The sequence below is a fragment of the Coturnix japonica genome, chromosome 7, assembly GCF_054131305.1.
Source record: "Coturnix japonica strain WE chromosome 7, WE-NBRP24, whole genome shotgun sequence".
Lineage (NCBI taxonomy): Eukaryota > Metazoa > Chordata > Aves > Galliformes > Phasianidae > Coturnix > Coturnix japonica.
In genome coordinates this window covers 19742782-19769677 of record NC_140669.1, presented here as the reverse complement: position 1 = coordinate 19769677, position 26896 = coordinate 19742782, and the positions used below count along the sequence as shown (strand labels likewise).

Genomic DNA, 26896 nt, shown 5'->3' with positions numbered 1-26896 from the left:
TGAATGTGCACAAGAGCATCTTTACAGTGAGGGTGACAGAGCACTGGAACAGGCTGCCCAGGGTGGTTGTGGAGTCTCCTTCTCTGGAGATATTCTAGTCCCGCTTGGATGCCTACAGGTGCAACCTGGTGAACCTGCTTTGGCAGGGGGTTTGGACTCAATCTCTTGAGGTCCCTTCCACCCCCTACGATTCTGTGATATAGCTGAAAACTTGGTGTGTTCTACAATAACACCACACTCTTTAATGCTTAGGAACATCAGCAAAGTAACAATTTCTTGACCGTTTGGTCTCTTCTGTTTTCTGCTTTATAATAGTTACTGTTATATCAAATGCACGGAAATGCGTAAAAAGCCATGTAACATAGCAATGAACTACATAGCTTTCTCCTAACTCAAAAAACTCAATATTTCCTGCATGTGACATAACACAGGATTAACCAAGTTCCACTGGTCTACAGTGGAAGCCTAAACCTGTTGCCATTTTGGCCCATGGAAAGATGAGTATGTCAGAATCAAGCAGTTGGCAATGTTCCTGCTTTTTGCTAATGAAAAAGTGATTTCATTTTTTTGTTGCTGTTGTGATATAAATACTATTAATCTCTTTATCAAAGAACCGCAAATAGAAGTAGAAAGTTAGGAGACATTGAAGGTGTAAAAAATATCTGCAGAAATAGAATTATGGCTAGTTTGTCATTACATATATATTTTAAACACATACTGCACCAAAAAAAGTATTAAAATACTTTAAAAAAACCACACAAAAACAACTTTAAATGGTTCATTGCATTTGAAATGAAATACTTGTTTACTGCTCTCCTGTTTAATCTTCCTGACTAAAGATTAATCTGATGTCCCCTCATCTGCAAGTTCAGATGTTGCCAAGAAAAGGAACATTTCAGCAAAAGCACTTTCCCTGAATGGCCATGCCATCTTGAACAGGATTAGGGGTCATTTCCATCCACACATTCTGGCTGACACCACACCATGCACTGCTGTATGTCCTTTTGCTATACATGGCGCATAAAACAGTTACCTACCAGTCTTTCCATTGCCAACTCATTTTGTCATACTTTAAATAGGAAAAAAAAAAAAAAAAAAAGCAATAAAATACTTGCATACTTGTAAATAGGCAAAATTAACCACATAGGAAAAACATTCAAGTAGGGAGCTGCTGCTGGAGTCTCTCCAAAAATCCCAGAGGAACTGCAGGGATAGCCAACAGCAAGGATGTTTGCAAGGATGGTCATTAGGTTTCCCCAGCCTCTGGTGGCAATGCTGCACACATGTTTTCTGTTTGGTATCAGAAGTGCTGGCTGAAGGGCTCATGTAAAGTGCTCACATGGCAGAGCAGCCCATTAGAACTAAGGGGCACTGAGAAATTTTCATACTCATTGGTTACAGTAAGTCAACACTAAGGATCCCGACTGGAAAAGCATCTTTTAATATTGGCCCTTGTGTAATGGGCCTACAAACACACCACGAGAAGAGAGCTCATTTCCAAAATATAGTTTGGAGAACCCTGTTTTTAACTGAGCAATTTAGAAAGAAAAAAAAAAAAATCCTAAACAAGCTGTAAAATGCCTCACCTCTGTGTCAAACAAAAGAAAGAAAAAAAAAAAGCAAGAAAAGCAGTCCAACCTAAATTTAGCAAGTAGCAAATAACTGTAAATTAGACCTTTGCCTTCTGACCAGAAAGCAACTACAAGCCAAGCTGCATCTGCAAAGAGGACGAAGGCAGCATGACTTTGCAGTATTCTAATCTTGTGCAGCAGTTCCTGAGATTCCGAGCAGCCTGCACCAGAAGAAAAATGGCTCATAATTCTGTGAGGGGATCATAAAGGAAAAACAGGCTTAGAAGTACTTCAAAGGTGTAAAATTTTCTACGTACTGGAAGAAGCACCAAAAGAAATCTCAAAAATTACCATGCAGCTGCCATATCTAACAGCCTGAGTAAAATGCTTGCTATCCTGTATAGACAGGGTGGTTTGTGTGCCAGTAACCCAATGCATGGCTGTAGAAGTGCCAAATACTCTCAGCACAGAACCAACCAGCCTGCAACATTCTGTCCCAAACAAAACCTAGTAGAATATGGACCCAGTTCATTTTCTCGCGTTTGCAGCAACCTACCAGAATCTTTTACAATCAGGGAGCATTTGAGGGACAATAAAAGGCAGCAGCTTTGCACTCAAGTCCACAAATAGTTTGCAACAATGCGAAGCATTTCCAATTTGTGTAACAGGGAGACAAATGAAAAAAGCAATTTCCTAAGGCCCTACAGCAACAGCTGAAAATGTATCATTAAAAAAAGCCTTCCTACGTGTTTATCCAATGCTGACGTATATCTGATTTGTAAGTGACCAACTGCAACCCCAGCATTGTGCTGGAAATAAATAATAATAAATAGAAATAGATGTTAGATTTGTCATAACATTCTCTCCAGACTCCTCTGATTTCTCAACTTCTGGAACCTTTGCCTCAGCGCTCCCACAAAGTTTCAGAACAGGGCATGAGCATCTCACTGAATATCTGTCATTTGCTTTCTACTGAACACCCTCACCTGTGGTTGTTTCCTTTACTTTCTATCACCCATCTCAATCTCCACCGAAAGGAAATATATAGGACAACTGAACCAACATCTGTATTTTGTGCTGCAAGGAGACATTAGTTTTGCAATAGTTATATTAATACATTTCATAGATTTCAACCAAAACAATCTCAACCAACTAAACATTGATCTGTGCAACTAACATTTCCAAATAAACTTGAATGGTAACTCCAGACATCTCAAACTATGAATTGATTTGCAAGGACACTGAAACCTACTGCCCCGAACTCATTATATACATGTTTTCACAAGCACAGTTCCAAAGTGTTTTACTTTATCAGGGCAGAAGGAAATGATGGCATTTAGAACACAGACTACAGAAAAACAAGCATGCACATACATTTCTTTTTGCCAGACTCAAGAAAATAAAAAGGGATCTAATATATATAAATATATATATAGAGATAGGTATTTTTAAATAATTATGTCACATTTCAGTTGGGTATTTCCCTAACATACTATATGCCCTACATTAGAGATGCTGTTATTAACTGACTACTTCTAAATATAGTCTTTCTTCCACAGCACAGGAATGTAAAGTCAGAGTGTGTAACAACGCCACATGCACAGGGCAACACTAAGATGAAGATTTCTTCAGTATTGGGGAAGCTGTAACTGAACATTAGGCTTTGTCATGGCCTAGAAAGGTACTTCTAGGATTATTCTTGTCTGCTATATTACAGTGTTGCACTGCACATTAACATGACATTAACAGGTTGTGTTTGTCACTGTGTTCTGTAAAAGGAAAAAAAAAAGTTTTTCACCCCTTCACTCCGCACAATAAAACTGTCCTGTCTGAAATGCCATTCCTGGCATTAACACATTAGGCTGAGCTTTGCCAGCAACTCCCAGAGCACACCTCAACAAGAAATAAGATACCAAAACCACTTGTGCTTTTTATACAAGCCTGTTTTGCCAGACCATAATTTTGTATAGAGACTTAAATAAAAGTCCTATTTTTATCTTCATATCTAAATATATTATTTTTTTCCCACAATTACAGTTTACTAAACAACAGGATGAAGAGCTTCCATATTAATTATAGTAATTCTACGTTGTGGCTATTTTTTTAACCAAGACATTTCAGCCTACAGCAATTACTCTTATGAACCTAATCTTTCTGTATCAGCCACGTGCCGATAACACAATATTTACCATAAACCATATTATTCCACAAGCCAAACAATCAAAGACTAAGGACGTCACGGAGACCACAGCAACATTTACCTGCTAGTGATGGCTGTCAGATTCCCTAGTCACATCCATTAGACTTAGTGATGAAGTACAAAGAAACAGCACGACACGTACACAAGGGCTGCAAGATTCAAATATAAAAGGAATCTGAGGAAAGTTTTCAGTGATCAAGATTTTCACTAGAGAACTTTCCAAAACATAAATTTGAATCCAGCCCCTTAAGGGATAGTAAATGCTCAAAGAAATGCAACTTACAATAAAAGCCCACAGTACCTGTATTATCAAAACTATGTTGAGCTTTCTTTTACAGTCTCAGCACAGCAAAACTGAATGATGAAATGCTGACATTGCAGATTGTGTTCTTGAGATGCTCAAAACAGGATAGGGAGGGACAAAGTTGGAGAACATGAACCTGCTCCACCACAAGGACTGTGCTTTTGTATGGTCCATGTATCAAAGCAAAAGGGTTGTCACATTTCTGTTGCCTCTCTCTTCCCCTACCACCATCTTTATGTATTTGTGTGGTGGCTGTCACTTCACAATCCTCAGGACAATAAATTTGAAAGACAACAGTTCAAAGATCTTTAGAACATTAGAGTAACCTATCACACACTGTACTTTGTAAGTCAACTATTTCTGGTTGGTTATACAACAAGACTTCTTTCAAAAACATTTAACTAAAGCATTTATTTGTTATCAGGTTGAGAGTAGCTTTCATTAATCTGAGATATTTTTTTTTAAGGATGATTTTCTTCATTACTTCATCCACTAGACAAATAAAAGTGTAAAGAAATGAGGTGCTAAAAGATTCTCACATCCAGACTTCCAACATTTCATATTTTTATTCTGTTCTGGCTTTCAGTACTGTTTCAAAGCCAAGCTTCTTCATAGACCTGTTCTTTTTTCCTCTGCCTGAGTCAGAAATGACTCATCACTTAAGTTATGATGAAGTGTTCAAAAGATGGTACATTTAATCATAAGGACTAGAGTCAAAGTCTTGAGGTATCCTTTCCTATAAGGGCCTTCTATCTACAAACAAATTATCTGCTCCATATATATATATATATGTATGTGTGTGTGTGTGTGTGTATATATATATATATATACACACATATATATAAATTGAACTTAGAACTCTTTCCTTTAAAGCCTCTGCTTATGACCCTATTAGAGAAAATGGGGAGGGATGGAACCAACCTCCCCAAATTGAGTGTGGGAACAAACAAAACGGACTGCAAAAAAAAAATACAAAAACATATATATACACAAAAATAAATATAAATCTACATATGCACACACAAATCCTTACATTGAGCTGATCACAACACACCCCAATAAACAGCACTCACAAACTTGAAACCAAATCTATTACATTTTGCCTATAAGGAAAGGTGGGTTATAAACAGAATTATCTAAGTAGTCCACATCTATTTACATATCAGTTCTGCTTTTTTTGGCCTAATCCCTATGCATTTTGCACACCATCTATGTTATAATCCTCATCTGCTTAGCCACTGCATAGACCTGCCTGAACAAGCTGACAAGAGAAGTGGTAGTTGAAGTGTGTGTTCCCAACCACACATTCCAGTTCCTGACCATCTGGGAAGAATGAAACTACTACTACCATTCAGAACAGGGTTGGGGAAATCAGGGGGCTCAAAGCAGCACAGAGAAATGGAAGAACAGAGCATAGGAAGGCAGTCATCATGCCATCCCCTCTTTATATTTCACTCCAATTGAGGAATTAACCAAGCATTTCTTCTTAACAGAAAAATCACACACACAGATATTAATTGCTACTCCAAGAGAAACAAAAATTGTTTGCAATTACATTTCTGTTGACATGGATAACTAAAATGGAAATTTATTAAGTTTATTAATATATTACTAAGACAAAAATATCTACATTTTGCTGTTTTGCTCTACAGATGTGTTTCATTGAATTTTCATAGAGAGAACAAACGACCTCTCTTCTGACTGTTGTTGAGAAGTAACTGTTTGTACACCTCCAAGTACCCAAACAGAACTTAACTAGCATGCAGAGAAGAAAACAGTGCAACACATTCAGTTTCCTTCAGGTGCAGCAGCCTAACAAAAAACGCCTTATCTGTGGTATGCCTGGAATTATCTCAAACACTTGCAAGATAAGGCCACTGCCATGACAATGGGCTAAAGGCTGGAGATATAGTTGGAGGATGGAGCAGTCTGGAGACAGAATGGCCTTGCTCTGTCCAGAACTCCTGTTTGTTGATGAAGAGACACGTTAACAGCAAACCCTCTAAATCTAACAGGCATGAAAGGATGCCCAAAAGAAGCCCTGAGAGACTTTCTCAGAGACAGAGGACCCCCTCATTTGCTAGACCAATGCTGGAACGCAGACTGGTGATCCCTTTCTCTGTCTCTTTCTTCCCCACCTCCACTCCATCTTTTTATTTCTTTCTTTTTCCTTCATAAAGCTGCTAAGTAACACAAGGCTAAATTCATTTTCTTATCAAGTCACACAGTTCAGGTGTACAGCTTAGATTGATATAACTGTACGAGTGCCAACACTTAAGGTAATTGTAGTACAAATTCTCATTAAAATTGGTAATTGTATTTGGACCTTGAGTGTCAGTTTCACCTTAACCTAACGGGGAGGAAGGGGGGAAATTAATCTTGTCACCACTCCCTCCCTTCACAGACAGCACAAAAAAAAAAGTACTTTTTATCCTTATGTTGAGAAAAGAGAAATAAGAGGCAGAAATTAGAGGAATAGAAGATATTTTATAACAGTTCCTAAACTTGTACATTTTACCATGCTTATATATTAGATTAAGCCCAAGAAATATTTATCATTTTATTCATAAAAAGAATACTAGCAATCTCCTATGCAGCAAAGCTTACATGCCCATAACAAATGCCAGATCTGTAACTCAAAGCCCCCACAAGAGTTTAAGACTAGGATCCAGTCAAAACCAGAGTAACAGCAAACATTACCCTTCAGTAACACCAGTTAGCAGCCTAGCATGTCCAAAAATGCATGTACTGGCCTTACCAACAGAATCAGTAACAGCTTTCCCATCACAGAAGCCACTTTGACAATAGTCACATTCTTCCCTAAAAGCCCCTGGGGAGCAACAGAACTGAGGGATACAGGTTTGCCTTACCCTCCCCTCCTACAAGCCAGTAAAGACAGAAGAGCCTGTGACTGACTCACTGTCCACGCTCCACAGTGCCAATGCAGGAAATGTTCTGCAATGTCCTAAGAGCACACAAAAATTACAGCAATAATGAGTCTATCTTGAACATCCTGAAATATTAATATTTTAGTATTACACTATTCACTCACTTGGTAGGCTTAAAACTTTAGCAAGAGCCAATGATTATATAAACACTTTTGTTCAAATACATCACAGCAGCAAACATAAGAATTAGTATCAAAATGATAATTCTGGCTGAGATTATTTAATGAATATTTTAAAACAAGTATTGAGGAAGTTAACAAAAACAAGCAAACAAAAAACCCAACCAAACAACGTTGGTACACACTGTCATCTTGAAGTACAGCCAAAGGCTATAGTAGGCATAGGACAAAAGGAACAAGACTGCTCTCCCAGAATCAACCAGCATCAATAGAAATGCCAGCATGTCCTGAAAACCTGTTGTGAAAACAAATTCTTTTCTCACTGAGACCTACCCCACACAATGAACAAACCCATTCTTACAGGATGCATCACTTACAAAGCAAGCACATTAAGAATAAAACAGTGTTATTAAATAATTGTTCTTTGAAAGAAAAAAAAACAGAAGGACAAAACCAGTTCCCAGTAACTTAGGAGCGGCACAGTGTCTCATGTGGTGGTATTTATCCATCCCTACTGGGAACAGCATAGCTAGGTGACCAGATGTTTTCTTACAGCTGCTTTACCCTTAGCAATGATATGCACCAACTCCTTGATACCACATGAAACAGTGTGTTCCAGACTAAGTACAAATAATTTATAAAAGAGCACCCTGAAGTTTGTCACACAAATTGCAACAGAAGAAAAAAAAATAAAAGCTAAAAATATAGTAATGGACTCATAATTGAAAACATTTTAGTCAAAAGTACACACGTATAAAAGTAAAAAGAATATTATAACTCTAAGAAACTGTTTTTTCCTTAGTATAGATAATTATTGCTCTTCATGCTATGCTCTTATCTGCTTATAGACTTAGTTGCATTTACTGTCATTTGAGATTTTGAGTTCAAAGAGAAACATAATTTCCATTTGCAAGTAAAAAAAATCATTTCTCCATAAGCACTATTTGCCTGTGGTAAAACAGTTGAAACAAATATTTTTAGTAGTACACAAATCTTATTAATGTATCAATAAAACTATTACTCTAAAAAATAATTATCTGCAGCTGATCTGATTTTGTGGAGCATGAGAATCCAGTCAGATCTTTAAAACAATTAAAGAGATGTTTTAAATACATATCATCCTCCCTTTGTTTTCTTCTTATTTGAACAAAACTTTGCTTATTAATTCCCGCTCTCCTGGAAAATAACAATGACTTTGGATTATGGACAAAATCTGTTATTACTGCTTTGTATCATAAACTAATGCAACAAAAATTAACATCATGGTATGTTTTGGAGGTTTCTTCTTCCATAGTATTATGTTTTTAAATGAAGTTGGTAAGAGTGAAGAGCAAAATTATTGCTAAAAAAAAATACAGTACAGTTCCAATAGATATCATGGACTTGTTGCAGGAATTATAACTAAAGGGTTTATCTTGTGTCATGTAGCAGACCAAATAAGGAAGCTATCATCTCTGTGTTCCCAAGAATACTCTTATTTATGCGAAAGACCAGACTTCTGCTCTTCTTCTGTCATGAAAACTCATTAAGTAACTATTAAAGAACTTCTGAAAGTAACAATGCTAGAAGCAGATCCTGGACTGCACTGCACACAAGAATTCTGTAACTGGAACTCAGCTAGCACCCTTCACTTATGACCTGCATGTGGGGAAATACATATGCCACAATAACAAGATTTTAATAGATAGTAAGAGTATAACAGTCAGAAACGAGTTGTTACCAATGACCATATACCACTGAAAAGTTAAGCGAGGGGGAGGGCAATTGTGACTCTAATCTGACTAACATCACAGTGATTCACCAATCCACTTGACTTGCATAACGATATATGACAATACACTTCAACTGGGGATACAAACAAATAAATAAAAGAAACAGCCAGGAGAGTCTCCTCCCAATTATATTAATAGCAGACATTGAGAAAAATATTTCAGTAATCCTATTCTAATCTAATAAAAATAGTACATGGAAATCTCCTGGGAAATATGCAATCAGAAGAAAAAACATTAAGAATTAATCAGGCTGCAAGTGAAGGAAATAAATGGATGAGAAAAAAAGTTGAACAATTATAGGACGCTTTTTTTTAAAAAAGGAGATTAGAGCAACTTAGAATATTATAATGAATGTATTGTTTAATAAAAAAAGAAAATCCAACAATCTGGATACACAGAATTTATGGAACAGCCTATGAAATACAAAGCTTTGCAAGGGATAATGTAAACAGCTGTTGTATGAAAAAAATACATAATTGTTTCTTTTTCCCTTCCAGATTTAATGGATAAAGGTTATGAATCTTTGTATATAAATATCAAGAAAAAAGATACTTTAATGCAGAAAGAAAGAACACTTCAGAAAAATTTATTCTATTACCTAAACATTGGTTAAACTAAGCTGGGATACTCTGCTTATTGTTTACAACACAAAAGCAATGATAGGAAGAAAGTTATCTATAAAAACATATAACTCCCTGTCACCTACAATAAATGAATAACTGTAACACAAACATTTTGGTGGTTTGACTTACCCCCCACCCCCCTCTCCCAAGGACAGCATATTCAGATCTACCATCTTTTCATTTTAGTTAGTTGCATTTAGAGATTAGAGTCAACAATAAATAAATGATCCTAACACTAACCTTCTACTTGTTTTATTTGGATTTCAGGTCTGAACACAACAATTCCCAGCAGCAGATAGCCAGAGTAGAAAGCTAGCCTCACAGAGCCCTTGGGAGACATCTGCCCTAATTCATTCAGTTAGATGACTGGTTTATATACCTAGCTACTACAGCCATTACTTTGTGTTCAAAAAAGCCAGCAAAGAGGGAAAGGAAATCAAGTTCCAAATCTCCAAAAGTCACATTTTCCAGGTGGGGTAGGTACTCTATAGACTGCGTTTAAAGATCAGGTCAGGGAAAGCTGTACAAGCATGTTTATCTTACAGACTTGGTATGTTCTGTTATTGCAGTAACTGATGTCCTATAAGAAGCTGAATCGGCAATCAAAACTTCACCTTGGTATCAAAACATTGAGCATTAATATGAACAGACACTACTCAAATCATAAAATAAACAGGGCATGAACTGAAGTAGGCCTCAAAAGTATCAAATAAATTCCTATCCACTATTAAGTATCACGAGAACAGAAAAGATTTCAGTGTAGAGCCCTGTCACTTTTAAGCCAGCACTCTCCAATTTTTAAACCCATTTCCACGTGCACAAATCCTCCAAAGTAATTGTGTCTCCTATAGCTGCCACATTGAAAATAGCAGACAGCACAGAATATGACAAACAACCAGCAAAAATTAGATTTTAATACATTAGGACACACATCAGCGTAATGGGTTTTGTTGATCACATTAAACCATACTACAAGTAGAAAAAGCTTTAAGGATGACATCACCTGTAATGAAATTACACAGTGGAAAAGCAGTTAGAAGGGAACACAACCAGTACTGGACTAGCAGGCAGTGTCTTTTTGCAAAACCTGAATGTGGCAGAACAAAGTTACTCTCAGCAACACCTTGAGCAGCAAACCTTTCCCAGGAAAGCACCAGAAAGTGCTTGTTATTCCCTGTTTAATCTTTCTTCTGTTCTTCTTTTCTCTAGGCTTACCTTTCATTTTAAAAGACTTAAACGCTGTTTAATTCTTTACCAGCTAGAGAAAAATCCAAATTGCTCAAAAATTATTTCAAAGCTCAAATGCTGACAACAGATGGAGCAAATACTTTGAACAGAACACAGGCTACCCAAGAGGTCACAGGCTTCGTGGGTATAAAACCAGGAAAATAAGGTGGGTGAATGGCAATGACGCAGCTACAGTAATGCACTCCAAGTGTGGAGACATGAGTGCTACGCCTGGCTGGGAGCCAGGGCCTGCCCACAGCTATCCTGGCTGTGAGCAGGGAGCTCTTTGCTAAAGCTGAAAAGAAAAAAAGGCAGACAGATGTGGTACCAGCCATATTGCTCCCCTGTGTGCTGTTGGCTACAAAATACAAGCATGCCTTAACCGCACCAGGCTGATAAGCCACCTGCACCTAGAAGGAATCCTCAGCCTCTTTTATATTAGGGAAACAAAGCCAAGTATCAAAGCACCATAAGTCTGCTGATTTCTTTTTAATAATAGGAAGAAAGAAAAGAAGAAACAGATTTTTCCCCAAAGACAAAAACAAACAAAAGAAAAACAAAACCACCCTACTTCTCACAAAGAAACAGACTTTTAGCAGCACAGTTCTAGGATGTTTTGAAAAAAAATGCTTCCCCTTTTTTTTTTTTTTTTTTTTTTTTTAATCCACCTACATCATTCTTTCAGCACTTCCTATGCTTTCCTCATTCTTTTCCGGACTGGTTTTCTGCACTCTGATGTCTTCCACTGCATCCACAGTGCAGAGCATCCTCCTCCCCAGAGGACTCTTTTTTCCCCCCCGCTCATCTGTTTACCCCATGCCTTTGCTTTTCCACCACTTCGGCAGAAAAGAGTCCAAGCCAATATAAAAACCAAATAGGAAGCAACAACATTCCTTCAATACTCTACTGTTCTGAGCATCAAAGCGTGCCACTGCTGCTGAGGGGTTCCAACTGGTATCACAGCCATCACTGTACTTTCTGACAAGGATGTTATGTTGCTCAGGCAACTCCGAATTGTCTTTTGGGATGCTGATGAAACAAGGCATTTTTCCTGCGTGAAGGTCACTGTAGCACAGTGACACTGAATACAGGTCAGAGCTATGAGGCACTGAAAAACCAGGTGAGCCAGCCCTGTGTGCAGTAACACATCAGTCATGTCTAATACCCAACATATTTCACAACCACAGCCTTCTAAATTAATACATACAAAGTAGTTGTCATAGAGGACTGACACCAACACCAGAAATATTAATGCTGCTCTAGATTCAAACTGAGTACAAATCTGAATGATTCCCGTAGCTAGAATAAGTAAATTAAAACCTATTTATATACAGCAACATCCTACAAGAAATAAATTGTCAAGAGCAGTTTGGCAGGACACTATTAACATATTTTGGAGATTCAGAAGGAATCTTTTCAGAAAGTCAGCTTCTGTTGAAAGAAATAAAGGCAGAAGCTTTGAGAGCAGCAGCTATTGCTTTCAAGTTCCTCCAGAAGGTTCATCTCAGTATATGAATATTTTGCATCTTAAAAGAAACACACCATATGCTGGGATGGTTTTTCATACCTAGAAAAGTCTGTCTTATATTTTAGGAACAGACAGGATTTCACTCAAGCATGTTTATTGACATGTTTCATAAACCTCAAACCCTTAATGGAAAAAAGAACCTACTCTGGCTGTATCAACACGGGATTTTTTTAGTTCAGAGACCAAAAGAAGAAAGAAAGGAGAAATTTCAAGTAACTTGGAGGAAAAGTCTGTTTCAACGTCCGGACACGTCAGTGTGAGTATTTCAGTGAAAATATTTCCCCCCCACCATGGATCATCCCAGTTCCCAAAGCCTGAGAATGAGACTCCCACTGAATGAGAGATATAAATTCAATTATTTCTGATGCACTTAGATGCAACTGATTGTGGAGCTCCAGTAACATCTTTACTTGGCTAGATTTGAAAGCATTTTCAACCACTTTTTGATCAAAGGTTTCCTGACTGCTACTTTGGAATGGGTGGCTGTTTCTTACAACAGTGTTTCACCTTTTCACTCAAGCTTCACTGTTTTAAGGCAAGCAAGCAGACTTTCTACCATTGATAACGCTTCAATAAAGCCAGGCTGAGAAGCCCATGCTGCAGACATAACTGACTGTTGAGGCATTCTGCATGCTGAAATGCTGCCAGCAGCATTGACTACACCCGCCTGGTCAGTCATGTCCTGCCATTTTCACTCCATGGCTTTCATCTCTCGTAAAACATACTCAAAAGCATTTTCAATTTCTTAATGACACTTTAACAAACAGTATAAACAGACACAAAAAAAGCATTATTCTTACTTAAGCCTGGAGGAAGAGAAAACAGGAGTCATATTTCTTTGTTATGAATTATTATGCATTCACAAATAACAGCAACGAACAGCAGGAGATAAATAACAAAGTTAAAATAAGAATTGTCCTTACAATTACTACTGTTGACAGCATATTTTCTGAGGACCTGTGTGAATAATTGTGGAGTTGAAACATTCATAGAATCATTACAGTTGAAGAAGACCATAATGATGATGAGCATTGTGTTGAAAGAGTGTTCTGTAGCTGAGAATCTGCCTTATTAAATAGCGTTATTGTACTTTTTTTTTTCAGTTATAGTTTTCATGGAAATAAGTTTGCTCTGAAAACCACACCTCCTACATATATGCAGCCTTAGATAATTTCTCTTCACTTCATCATAGGCCAGGTGATCCAAAAGGTCAGAGATTCATGCCCAAGCACATCCTACATCACTGATCCCAAGCCCAGCACCCTATCTACCAGTTTCATGCACATTAATAGGGTATAAGGACATAAGACAGCCAAAGCAGCACTAGGTAAATGTGCTAAACACCTGAATTGCTCTCTGGTGTCCAGCCAAATAAAATAATTTTAAAGGCCTTGTTGTTTTCACATGAGACTATTGCTGAAATTTAATGAAACATAATAGGACCAAAGAGAACAGCATTCTATGAGCAGTCTGTACTGACATACAGTCAAGAGAAGTATATGTGGTACCTATCACTTAGATTAAAGAATGATCTAAATTACACTAGGTTTAGGACAACGAAAAGACCTCCAGCAGTAAACAGTTGAACATAAAGCTGGTTGTTTCAATTACTGCTGTCATGATTTCTCAGGAAGATGGAGCACCTCACAAACTTGCAATTCTAGTAGAAAATCTCAGCCTAAGCAAGAGGACAGGACACTAAGCATTCTTTCACCATGACGTCAGACTTCTGTGCCTGCCAGCAACTTAGCAACACCTTCACCTCTGCTGTTAACAACCACTGCAAGACTTCCTCTGACAATGTTGGCCAGAGCTAAAAACACACACTGCCATCACTTCCTCTGATCAAAGCACATTCAGTATGTGTTCCTCCTCATTTCTCTTCTCCTTGTTCACCAACCTTGATACATCAGAAAGCATCATCCTCATTTTGAGGGCTTCCTACTTATACCTGGGATATTGAGAAATGTACCTTTTGCACAGTGAGGTTCTACAAACGGTCTGTATTTTGTTAAGACAAATTTGTATGAGTAAAACGGGTGGCCAAAATGCAAAGATCCTCTTCCCTATTTCAGAGGAACAGCATATATTTATGCTGAACTACAACAGTTATATGCTACAGCTGAAGCAAAAAAATAGGATAGAGCTTTTTACTCCACATTTTGTTGACAGTGAATAATTGAACATTTTGCGCCTGAAATTTTAACTCATTTCATCAGCCCTTCCCGAACTTCTAGAACTACACAACCTGATTTGAAATACAGCATCTTGTTTATCAGTCTCATAATTCTGTCTACTGATTTCTTCACTGCTGAGAAATTTGATAATCAGATATCAATATCAAGGCAAAACAATACACCTGAAAAACACACTACATGCAAGAGTAATGCCAAAAGTACTAAAAATGCTCCTACATGAAAAACCATAAAAGGCACAAAAATAGAAATACAGCTAAATTTTTCTTTCAGCTCCTTGTTACCCATTCACAAGTTGTGAGCAATGTAGTACTTATCAATTCACAAGAATAAAACTGTCAGACTACCTGGATTCTGAGTATTCTATATCTAGACTGAAAATGTATTGTGGCATATGTATTTATATGTGTTATCACAAAGAGTATTATGTATTATGCTGGCCACAGTACTTGTACTTTTACAAATAAATACACATCTTAAAGTTGAATCAAAGAACTCAATTGCAGAGAAGTATCTGAATCCTACTGAAAAGTAAGGCTTATTCAGAGCTTTTTTCTAGTTGAAACTCTTTACAAATCTGTACACTTCCACTGTACAAACACACTTTTACTTATTAAATTGTCCTAAAGTGCCCAATATCACAACACCATAAAATATTTTGGGAATCCTGCCATTTATTTGATCTCAATATCTAATTTCAACTTCTGTAACAGAATCCTTTCATCCTGAAGACGAGAAATCACTCCAACTGCAATGACAAGAGTCATTCTTTTTAAGTAACTCATTTTATTTTTTTTGCTCCGCTCCCTAGACCTTGACAATAGCTTGTAAGTCAGCATGTTTCCAAGCATGTGTCAGAAACCTCAGCCAAGATGCCCAAAGCCATTTATATAGAAGAGAAACTCCCCTGTTCCAAAATCAGTCAACATCAGAAAACAGTAAAATAATTCTCCAGAGTCTACCAAACAGCCTAAAAAACAAAAAAGGACTTTGCAGGGTTAATTGTGTTAAAACTACATAGCAACATCTGACAAGCAAGCGCTCTGGGGCAGTCTCCCAACTAGCACCACTCTGAAAGGCAGATAAAGCAGAAGAGAGGAATTTAAAAAAACAAACAAACCATAACACACCACACTTTAGATATCAAAATGGAAATTGGACTGTTTTGGAAAGGAAAAACATCCTCACATTCATCCTTATTTTCTGACTTAAGGAACATTCTGATGACAACAAATTGCACTTTACCAAGCAGGCCTTCACCCATATGTATGAAAGAATTATGAAATTTGCTTTTACTCTTTATTTAGAACTCTCTACAGAAGAATGTGCTTTGGTCTTCAGTTCCACCCAACTCCAAACAGAAACTTAGCAAGACAACTGCCAAATTACTGGTATGAATCTGAAGTCTGCTGGTTCATTCATTTCAAACCTTCATGTCTTAAAACCACTTGCAAAATGACATTCTCTCTTAAATCTAATAATAACACTGGAAATGGTTTCCTTAATTTTTATTTTCTGGCATTTGCTTTTTTCCTTAAGCAGTTTCCTTTAAGACTGACTGGCCATCATAGCTAGACTGTTTAAGAACAAAGACAGAAAAAAATCTGCTTGTGTGTACATAAAGTACTAGAACATAGTACTGAATGTACTGAAGCATGCAAAATGTTAATTATAATGGAAAAAAAAAAAAAACTGAAAAAATGTTGTTCAACTTGCTGCAGGATTGCAAACCAAAGTATACGACCACAGATATTTGTAGACAGGGACACATCTCTTAGGGCCATAATTAGAGCTACTGTCCTGACTGGGTGCTGTTTTGCTGTCCAGCCCACCTGAGCAAGGAAAGTGGGCTTATAAACTTATTCCAAGTTATTCACTGCTATCAAGCATGTCCTAAAGCGAAAAATGCTTATTCTCTCCAACACTGCATTCCTGAGCACAAAGCCAGCTTACTGGATATGTTCAGTTTTCTCCACATAGCATTCCCCTCCCACCCCACCTCCCCATCTGTATCTATAGTTTTGTTTTGGTTTGGTTTTTTTTGGGGGGGTGTGTGTGTGTAAAACTTAACTCCACACAGTCCCTGTTAGACATTGCTAAAAAGTAGTTTTATTTTATGCTAAGGCAAACTTTGAAGCAGTGTTGAAAACAAACACGGGAGAAACTTTTACCAAAAGTCTTTATTAGTTCCATTACTTGCAAGATCTACTTCCTCCCAGAATGGAGCACTGCTGACTTCATATATTTTATTTCTCTACTTGTATCTTGCAGAACAAGCACTGTTACCTTGTGTGCTCTGCTTTTACAGATACATGCCCTTATTAGCAAAAAAGAAATAATGGGCAAACTCCAAATGCTGACACTATCTTTCACTTTTAACTTTTCACATTACCTTCGATCATGCCATTCCTGGCTACTCCTGATAAATGTATGGAAACAAAGTTTCCATGCATTCCAAAGTGCACATTTGCTTCAGATAAGAGAAAAATATGTTCTCTAAAAGAAACAAAGGTATTTTCAAAAATATGTTTATAGGAAGATCTAGAAGTTCATTAAAGAACACTGTGATTCTGTGAAAGAACAAATACTATAATACAAATTAAATATATTTGGTTCTATCATGGTTCAAACGAAACATTCACCCTCCTATCCTGAGGTGCTGGAACAAAGGTTTTAAAAATCCACTGCAATCCCATGACGCTTTGAGTATTTAACTCTTAAACAAAAGCTATGGTTAGCAAAGAGAATAAAATGACAAGATTAAGTATACATTACAAAAAATATAAAGATTACCTGCCTGGTAAATGCACAGAGTTCCAAAAAGCCTGGAAGCCTCACGCTTCCTCATTTTTCCTTTAATGGAAAAAAATAGACACTAGATGAAAAAGCATTGATTTTCTGTGCTGCAACCTGTGGGAGTCTGAAAAACTGAAAGTCAATTTTTGCAGCATACTGTGATTGTTTAAAAGAAAACAACTTCAGAGAGGTTTACTTGAATTAGAGAGGTTTACTTGAATTACTTTTTGTATCTCATGATACAAATACTTGTTTCTGTTCAGACTTATCCTTCTAAACAAGAAACTTTTGGAAGTCATATTAGTGCTTTTAAAACTGCTTTGGAATTGTAAAATTGTATAACCTACCTCAACAGCCTGACCAACAGAAATTGCAAACATATATCAATCACTGTCGTTAAGAAATGACACCTTACATTACTATTAGTCATAAAGTCCATTAGGAAACAACTGATTTTCCTTGGTATGTTCACTCTGTGAATTTCAAAGTCTTTTGTTTACCCTTTGCATAACTTCCTCCCTAGAGTGAGCCAGCTTTCCATATTATCACAAATCGGTATGAAAGGAACAAATACATATATTTGAACAGGTCAACTGGATTGTGATAACTCAGAACAAGATCCATAAATTAGCACTGAAACGAAGACTGGTGATGTTCTTCTCAGCAGTTTGGTATGTTTTCATTTTCTTCAGGCAGTCACCTTGAGCAAGGCTTGTATGGCAACCTCGACCTAACACTCCACACGCAAGGACCAGCTTTAAGCCAGGTTACAGAGCTGATAATCCCACCCTCCCTATTCTCAGGCTTCCACGGAGGATATAGTGAGAGGGACAAGATGCTCATACAAGCACCAAGCCAGAATGTGTGGCTGGCAGCTGGGTGGGAAAGGCCTGGATGAACAAACATGCCCATGTCCTCCGACTCGGGACAGGATATATTAACAGGTCAGAAGCAACCTGCCAGGGGCAGAGCCAGAATGATACCGAAAGCAAAAGCTGAAGAGGGACATGTGAGTGATGGAAACACAGAAAACAAATGAAAAACTGGGCAAGACTCCTGCTTCATCTGTTTCAAAATTAGTTTGCATATTTCTTTCTGAGAAACTAAATTCCATCTATAAAGAGATGTATCCAACATTTGTTTTTTTCTCTAGTGTTATATCACACAGCTATGACACATTTTTCTACTGCAAACTATCTAAGAACCAGCCAAGAAAACAAAACTACACATTCCTCCAGATAGCTGAGGCCTAAGAGCAGTTTGTTTCCATCAGCTTTCAACATGGGAACATTGCCAGAGAAGCTAAAGTATGGAATTAATAAATTTGCTATGCCCTCCACAAGCATTTCTGAGCACAGAACATGATTTCCACAGCCAGATGAAGAAGGAGAAAAAAGAAAACAGAAAATGCAGCTTATCACTGAACACCTGTGGTGCATTGGGAAATAAAACTTCCTTGTTGAGAGATACTGTTCCTTTTCTCGAGAGCACAGAAGCCTAGCTGGCATCAATCACAGCTTAAATAGTTTAGGATTACTGTGCTTTAAACCTCTTCAACAGTTGTAATATTTTAGATTAATTCTGAAACTACTTCAATTCCTTAAACTCACAGGCACTGCAAAGCATGTTGAATTACATGGAAAGGTTTGAGGGTTAGTCAGCTTGACTAATTCTAATCCTCATATTCTGAACTGAAGCCTACTCTATTAATCCAGAAATCACATTTAGCAAAATACATAGCCAGGATCGTATTAATTACAGGCAGAAGCCACCCATGCCATTTTCTCTGAGTTCAGTCACGCAGCAATACTTACAGTGACCTGGGCAGGGATACATTTCTTCCTCAAACTGCAATGCGCAGCTAGTTGAAAAATTAAAAATAAAATAATTTGTAAGGCATTTTATTCTATTTTTTTAATTTAAGATTTTTTTATTTCTTTCTTTGCATTGCATATCACTCTGAATCATGTTCAGCAAACTGACAACCAGTGTCATGCATAAGGTACACTGCCAGCCACAGAAGTGGCAGAAGCCTGCTCAGTGGACCACCGCATATTTTATAACCAGTCACCCATAGCATATCTGCAAATATAGCTCACAATTAGGGAGAGTCTAGAGAACTTTTTATTCCCCCCCCCCCCCCTCCTTCAAAGCATTGGTTACTTATGCTTGCAGTTTTGTCACCCCAAATCATTAAACCAGGTGGCAGCTATTGCCTGGCCATAGTTACCATGAGTTACACACACAGAAAAAGCAAAGTTATCAAGCATACATGAACTTAGGGAGACAAACTCTGTTTAGACAGAAGCAGGGGGAAAAATAAAAAGGATTTTATGCATCAGCAACCATTTCAATGACAGATACAGAATTTGCACGGGTACAGAACTAACATTCCAGTACTGGAGGCACACTGACACTTTACATCAAAACTCACCCTCTGAATAACCTAGAGCTCTGTTTCACTTTACTCCTATTCTGTTTTCAGCAACTATGTTCAGCAACTCTATTCCCCAGAAACATATTAAAACCAAGAAATATACAGACATTACTTTCCAGAAGGACACATCGTGCTCATATTGGAGTCAGAGAGACCCTGAGATGACTTAACACCAACTGCTAGTTTCAAATCTCAACAAGCTGTTTTCAACCTTCTTTTATTCAAGCACTTATCCTTCCCTCTGACAGCCATCACCTTCCTACCCATCTGACCCGCTCCACACCAAAAGAATCAGAATTTGTCACTAACCTAACCATTCCAGTTTCATACTTCTGAGCCGAAAGCCCTTTTATCTGGCATATTTGTTACTGTTTCTGTAGTTCTTCACCAGTGACCCTATCCTTCCAGTTTTCCCAGGTCAACTACTACCAGATGACAACAAAACTAACCAGTACCTGAAAAAGAAGATACGTAGTTCCCCACTACTTTCCTAAAGGTTTCCTACTAGAGAAAATAAATTGAAGAAACATTTATCTTGTGGCCAAAGCCTCAAAGATCATAAACCGAGAAGATGAGACACCATCAATCTGGATTTCCTTCCTCCCAGTTCCTCAACTAACAGTGACAGTATTTCCAGAAAACAAAGAACTTTTGAAAGGAGTTAAGAGTTCACTTTCCTGAAGACCATGAGTGTTTCAGGCAACCCTGAGTAGTTTACACATCAAAATCCTCATCTATAGTAGAGCATGGTGAAGAGGCTACTTGTGGTATCACCACACAAAGAGAAATCGCAAGAGATGGAACTGGAAGCAGAATCACCAGCTTGGAATCATTCCTGTGGTATGTTCACAGAACCCTCTCTGTGAACTCTCAACCCAAGTTCTTTTTAGCATTATCTCACCCATATTGGATTTGTGACAGAGGAATAGAGTGGGAAAGCTGCAAGAACAGAAACACAACACACCGCTCAGTAGTGCAAACTAGTCTTGATTTATTAAGCAGGAGGGGTGCAAAGAGTGGCCACAAACTCCTGTTTTAGCTTGTCTATCCTGTGAAATACACCCACAAACCAAAGGCCAGGGGAAACCACCACCAATGACCCATGGGAACACAACATTAATTCCCAGCAGCTGGATGTGTTCAAGTCCTCACTAGCAGCCTGAGCTTCCCATGAGGCTGATCCACCTCCAGCTCTGCCTCGTAAGTGCCAGAGGTACATGCATGTCCTGTATCTGTTTCCCCCTCACCCACTGCTCAAGTTTTAATTATTTATTGCTTTCTTACTTCATCATCAGCATGAGCCATCAAAGGGAGCTCAAACTCCATAGTCCACATCTCAGGCCAACTAGCAGTCATCACCAGTTTCTGCAACTCTTTGGTCTCTCACCCCCAAACACGTTATGAAAAGTGTAAAGTTAACAACAACTACAGAACAAAGTTCTATTGATTCTTTATTTCCCAGACAATCCAGAGCTAATCTGGTCAGCAATAACCGGGCAGATGAAGCTAAGGACTCCTCTCACCGTGCAGGCAGCCTTCACAAGATAGCACAGGTTTCATGAGACCTTTCCTTTAGGTAACCTGAGCTTATTTAATTACATAATAGAAAACTTTACAGTTCATCAGCTGAAAAAGGATTCCGCAGACCAAGATAAAGTATCTTTAAGCTGATTTACAAATTGTTCTCACACACCTTTACTTCAGGTTTAGTACCTTTCACAACAAAGCAGTCCCAGGTACGTGCCTAACTGTACTGGTAAAAAGAATCTAACACACCATTTTAATATATTTAAGTTCTGCACAAATGTAACTAGTTAACTCAGCTAGAATCAGCCAGTCATTTAGCAAAACTCTATAGCAACACAATGGTGTTTATGACCTTATGCAAGAAATAACATGTTAGAAGATAATGTCTTACACAGATAAATTAATGTAATCCTCCTTACAGCTCAAGTAAAATGCAACAGTCAGAAAGGTCAACAAAGTAGAAGGGAAAAACAGGTATGTAATAGCAATAGGACTAATGCAATTGGAATAACATTACAAACGATAAGGAAAGGAGCTTACGCGCATCTGAAGATTTAGGCTCATGAGGAAAACTCCACAACTAAGTGGATCTCCAACCACACAACCTTCCCTAGTGGTAGTCAGCCCTTAAATGAGGTCTAAGGAAGGTGCAGCCAGGATCCACCCCTTCCAATCAGACAGCTGAATTGCCTTCACCTGTGCTCCCAAGGCTCACCCGGTCCTTTTCCCAGGTGCTCAATCAGTGGTTCAGGCTGTGACTCAGTTGCCATACACCAATGTATCCTATTTTTTTGTTTGTTTTAATTTTTCCAAAAGAAGTGCTCTCCACTAGCATTAAAATTTATTAGCCCTTGAGGAACTCAGGGGAAACAAATAAACAAACAAAAACCAATAAGGAAATTATTTAACTTTATTTCAAAACACAACCATTCTCTCTACTGTACTGAAGCATTTCAAAGAATCACTGCAAAAGCTCATTTAATCTTGAGGCTGCTACAACCGTGTATGGTGACAATTATGAAAAGATGGTAGTTGTAAATACCCAAAAGATTATTTACAGGAAAAACTCACCCATATGGAAGCCTTCAGTCTGCTGGAAACCACTGAAGCAATCACCACTGAGGAGCGATCTCTAAGAGATGCTGCCTTAGTGGTGGTCAGCCCTTAAATGAGATCTAGAGAAGATGGAGTCAAGCTCCACCCCTTCCAGGAGCACAGCTAAATTACTCTCACCTGTGCTCCCACAGCTGACCCAACACTTGCTCCCACAGCTGATTAATCAGAGGTTCAGGCTGTGATTACCAATTTCCCATACAAACTGTAATACAGTCCCTGGACAGCAGTCACAGCACCAAGCCAATGGAGTTAAGTAAGTATTTGGAAAATGTTCTTAGACACAAGGTTTGACTTCTGTATGGAACCAGGATAATCCTTGTCCTCCTCACTTTGGCTATTCTGCAATTCTATGTTTCCAGACACCTTTCCTTCTACTCTTTTTCATGTTTTTTTCCCCATATTCCATGCTTCAGCTGACCCCCCTTTGACCAGTTTATCAGCTGCCAGCATTGCAATGCTCTTCCAAAGGGAAAAGCCCTAAAGGAGGAATGTGCTACAAACACCATTCACCAGGACAAACAAAAGCCATGCAAAGAAAGCTCCTAACTGCCTACATGTATATGTTCTGACTTACAGGAAACAGCTGAAAGCTGTAGGTTTGTATCTACAGCTTGGAAATAATACGTATGCAGGCAGTAAAATTAATTGCTAACACACACAAATAAAACCACTGGTATCGTGTGTGCTACTGTAACTTAATATTTTTAATGTTTCATAATATTTTAACCAAATTCAGCTAACTTCAGCTGCCACCTCATTTCACCACTAGCTCCCCCATTACTCCTCGCACAGTTGGAGTTGCCCCATCACCAAAGACATACTTTGAATCTGCTAAAAACACAGCACCCTTCATGTGGCCTGAGCATATTTACTCTCATCTGTACACAACACCTGCTGCTACCTCCTCTGCCATCTAGAACTCTGATATTGCAAATTCAACCAAGAAAAAGAACAAAACCCAAAGTAAGCATTTGCTTTAGTATTCCAGTGGGAGGGATTTTTTAAACCTCATTAAAACCCAGCTTAAAAAAGAAACACAACCCTGGAGGAAATTCTTGGAGAAATTCCTTTTAAAAGCATAATTGCCCAGAGTAACATTTCCCATGGAAGTTATCTACAGAAACGACTGCCTTTTCCCATGCCAGACATCATCATCAAAAGCTTCAGAAACTGCAAGCATTTAGTTACTGGGAGAAAATAAATAAATAAATAAATAAATAAATAAATAAATAAATAAATAAAACAAAACAGGGGGGCCTTCTTTTTATCATCAAACACACACAAAAAAACTCTGGGAAGCATTTGAATAGTTTTGTATTTATAAAGAAATACATTAGACAAGATAGAGGAAATAGACAATATTTTGCTATACCATGTGTATGGCTTCAGGGTTAACTAAACCATCAGGACAGGCTGCTGTAGGTGTGCACACAAAGACAGACACACACCCCTCTGGCAGCCTCTGTTATCTCCCCTTGTCATGCTGGGAGTGGTGACAGCAGACTCTCCAGAGGACACAGGAGAATAAGCCTGGTGGTCAGCATCCTCTGGGACAAAGCCACATCATACCAGAAGCCCAAGTTATTGTAAATCTAAATGAATGTATGAAAACAAACAAATGACAACTCAGAAATCCCATGAAAATACTGCATGCATCGGGCATATGACAGCAAAGCCAACCATTTCTGTCACACCAAGAAACCTAGAGGCACTACACTACAGGAAGGTGAGGCACCAAGGAGCAGGCACACACGTGGAGAAGAACTGAAGGAAAATGAAGCGGAAACGTGAATGTCCTCTGCCTTCATCTCAGACCTGGGCAGAAGGAAGAAGTCACATCTCCAACAGAACATGCAAGAGAGCAAGAGGATAGGGGCTGTCCCACCAAGGGGTTACCTTCCCTTGGTGTCGTTGCAGAAAAGTCCAAAGGGGCTGTTCAGTCACACGGTACCTCTAACACCTGTGAGCAAAGTTACACTGGTATCAGCTGGATAAACAATTCATCCAAGCAAACACATGCACACATAGTGAGGCCCTTCTACAGCTGCACTTGAAAAGAACGACTCCTTTCTGCAAGTGCAACCAATGTTTTCTTATCCCTGCATGGAACTGAAGCAAAACAAACATGAGAAAAGCAGCAACAAAAACGTGGAACATCACTGACATGGGTACAAACAGGCAAAGAACACAAAGGGCCAGTGACAAGAAACACTGATGACAACGGCCCTATGCTGCAGCTCACCAGCCCTGCAGAGGAGCACACAGGAGCCCTGCAGGAGGTGGAACACATGGGCATGAGGATCTACAGCAGCACCAAAGGTACCCCTTCAAATATAAACCTCTTTAGGATAAATAATAAACCTTTAGGTTGTGTGTACCACTTAATTTATCTTAATTGGAAAAAAAAAGAAAAAAAAAAGAAAAAAAGACAGCAGCCTTTTGTGTCAACTTTTTTAACCAAACAGAAAGAAAAACTCATGTGTTACGTGTACATAAAATAAATGTCCCATTAAGCTTGTCACTAGTAACACCACATCTCCTTAGCCTCTAAGGTCAAGGTCATGTTATCCATACCAAGATGAAAAAGGTTTCATTGGAGTATCCACAGCACTATAGACAAAGGCTGGTCATTAGAAAAAAAGCTAATATAAACCAAGCACAATTACGCTGCATGGAAACCATCAGATATTTGATGAGATGTTAATCTTTAAGCTGGTATCATTCTACAAGCTAATCATCCGGAGAATAGAAAATCTGTTAAGAATGCAATTAAATGTACTAGTTCCATTAAAATTGAGCTGATATAGTTAATTGTTCTCCTGAAATAGCTATTTCCTCACACCTTCACTGGAGAGCTTTTTCATCAACTCTTTGAGAGCCTATTCAAGGGACCGCATCACTCAGCCCCATGCCTGGACCAGGCGCTCTGCTGTCACCCTTCACAAGATGTGCTGCAGCTCAGCCCGACCTTGGGCTCCCGCCTGGTCCCGAAGAACACACCGCGAGCCCTTTTGGTGGTCGTGCCGTTAGCACCGCATCTGCATTGCCGGGCTTCGGGGACAGCGGCAACACCGTGCTCTTGCAGCACGCCAAAGCAGCTATAAAATAAAACCAGATGACGGGCCAACGGCAAAGCCACGTCAGATGGACGTTGTGAGAATCAGCACTTCTGGGAAACAGATGACTGCTAAAGCAGCGCTATCATAAATCTGTGCATATTCAAAAAGCTCGTAAGGGTTTTGCATCACTGCTAGGAACTGAGAATACCTCTGGCAGGCCATTCCTGCCTTATTTATTTATTTATACAGGGAGAGAGAGAGAGAGAAGAGAAGCAAAGACTGCAAGCACAAAGGTACCCCGGGAGTGCATCAACTTCGCCATACGGCCCCGTTACGCACCGCGGCGGAGCAGAGTTTACCGGAGCATTTCCAACCGCTCCGCACGGGAGAGCACGGAACCGCACACGGTGGAACGGGGCCGGGTTGCTCCGCGGCACCGCTCCGCCGATTACATAACCGCGGCCGCTCCGGATGCTCCGGTTTCGCCCCGGGTTCTCTCTACCTCACCCAACCCCGGCTCCCGTTCTGGGCCCGCCGCCGCACCCCGGCTCGCTCGTTCCCACCCCACCACCCTCTCGGACGCCTCTCGCCAGGCCCGGCACCGCCGAGCCCCGATGTCCGCAGCGCCCCTCGGTCCTCCCCCGCCCCGCCGCTCGGCACCCACCTCCTCGCCGGTATCCGCGGCGCATCCCCGCTGCGGCCCGGCCGGCTGCGCCCCGCCGTTCCCGCTGCCTCGCTCCCTCCCACCCGCTGCAGCTCCCCGCCCGTCTGACGGAGGGGGCGGGCAGCCGCGACGCGCCGCCGCCGCTGCAGCCGCGCCGTCCCCCACCCCCGCCCGCCGCCAAGGTGCCCTCCTCGCACCCACCTACCGCATGGACGACGAGCCCGGCACGAGGGGATGGGAGGCGCCGGCGCAGAGCGAATCGCGGAGTCACGGAGCTGGGCTGCGGCCGCGGTCAGGTCCGCGTGAGGATGTAAAAAGACGTAGGCAGCCTTATGTCTCGGTGATGCGAGGGGCAGCGCGGGGCCAGAACTGAGAAGGAGTCCGAGCGACGGGGCCGGGACGGCGACGGGGGACCGTCCGCACCGGTGTGGCTGCGCTCCGGTGAGCACCGTGCCCGGCCCCGTGCTGCCGCTCCGCCCCAGCGCTGCTCTTTGTCCTCTGATAACGGGAGGTTGCGGGGAAGACACGCCAGGTGCTCTCGCAAACCGCGAGACGTTGCTCCTTGGGTTTATATTAGCTTGCTTTTTCTTCTTCGTTTCTGCAGATCCGCTGTTACAGCCCTTGTGACAGCTATGACTCCCGGTCCCACCTTGGTGGGCAGGAACCCAGGCTGCTCATGCACAGCTGCATCCAAGAGCCACAGGTCAGCCCGACGGGATGGGATGCACCTGTGCCCACGAAAAGGAATCAAAAGACCTGGAGAAGGAGGTGGTTGTGGTAATTAAAATAATAAAGGGGAAACAAAATATA

The 26896-nt window shown here is 39.8% G+C and overlaps 2 protein-coding genes across 30 annotated transcripts in view; one reads left to right on the top strand and one right to left on the bottom strand.

Moving 5' to 3' along the window:
• The window catches only part of OSBPL6 (oxysterol binding protein like 6), an 83253-nt gene extending 56763 nt beyond the window's left edge, over nt 1-26490 (bottom strand). For 8 of the 29 annotated variants that reach the window (XM_015868336.3, XM_085552620.1, XM_085552622.1 and 5 more), the window contains exons 1-2: nt 26087-26192; nt 24260-24323 (exon numbers count right to left, since the gene is read on the bottom strand). The gene's annotated coding sequence lies outside the window, so the exon portion shown is untranslated. Of the gene's footprint in view, nt 1-3832; nt 3923-19097; nt 19145-23735; nt 23956-24259; nt 24324-26086; nt 26193-26287 lie in introns of those variants that run through there. The other 21 variants (XM_015868335.3, XM_015868344.3, XM_015868347.3 and 18 more) reach the window with 9 other exon arrangements.
• LOC107316630 (uncharacterized) lies at nt 24673-26896 on the top strand. The gene is made up of 2 exons (XM_085552644.1): nt 24673-26527; nt 26691-26896. Exon 1 carries the CDS (start codon nt 25894-25896, stop codon nt 26398-26400), a length of 507 nt encoding a protein of 168 aa, XP_085408770.1. The 5' UTR covers nt 24673-25893; the 3' UTR covers nt 26401-26527; nt 26691-26896.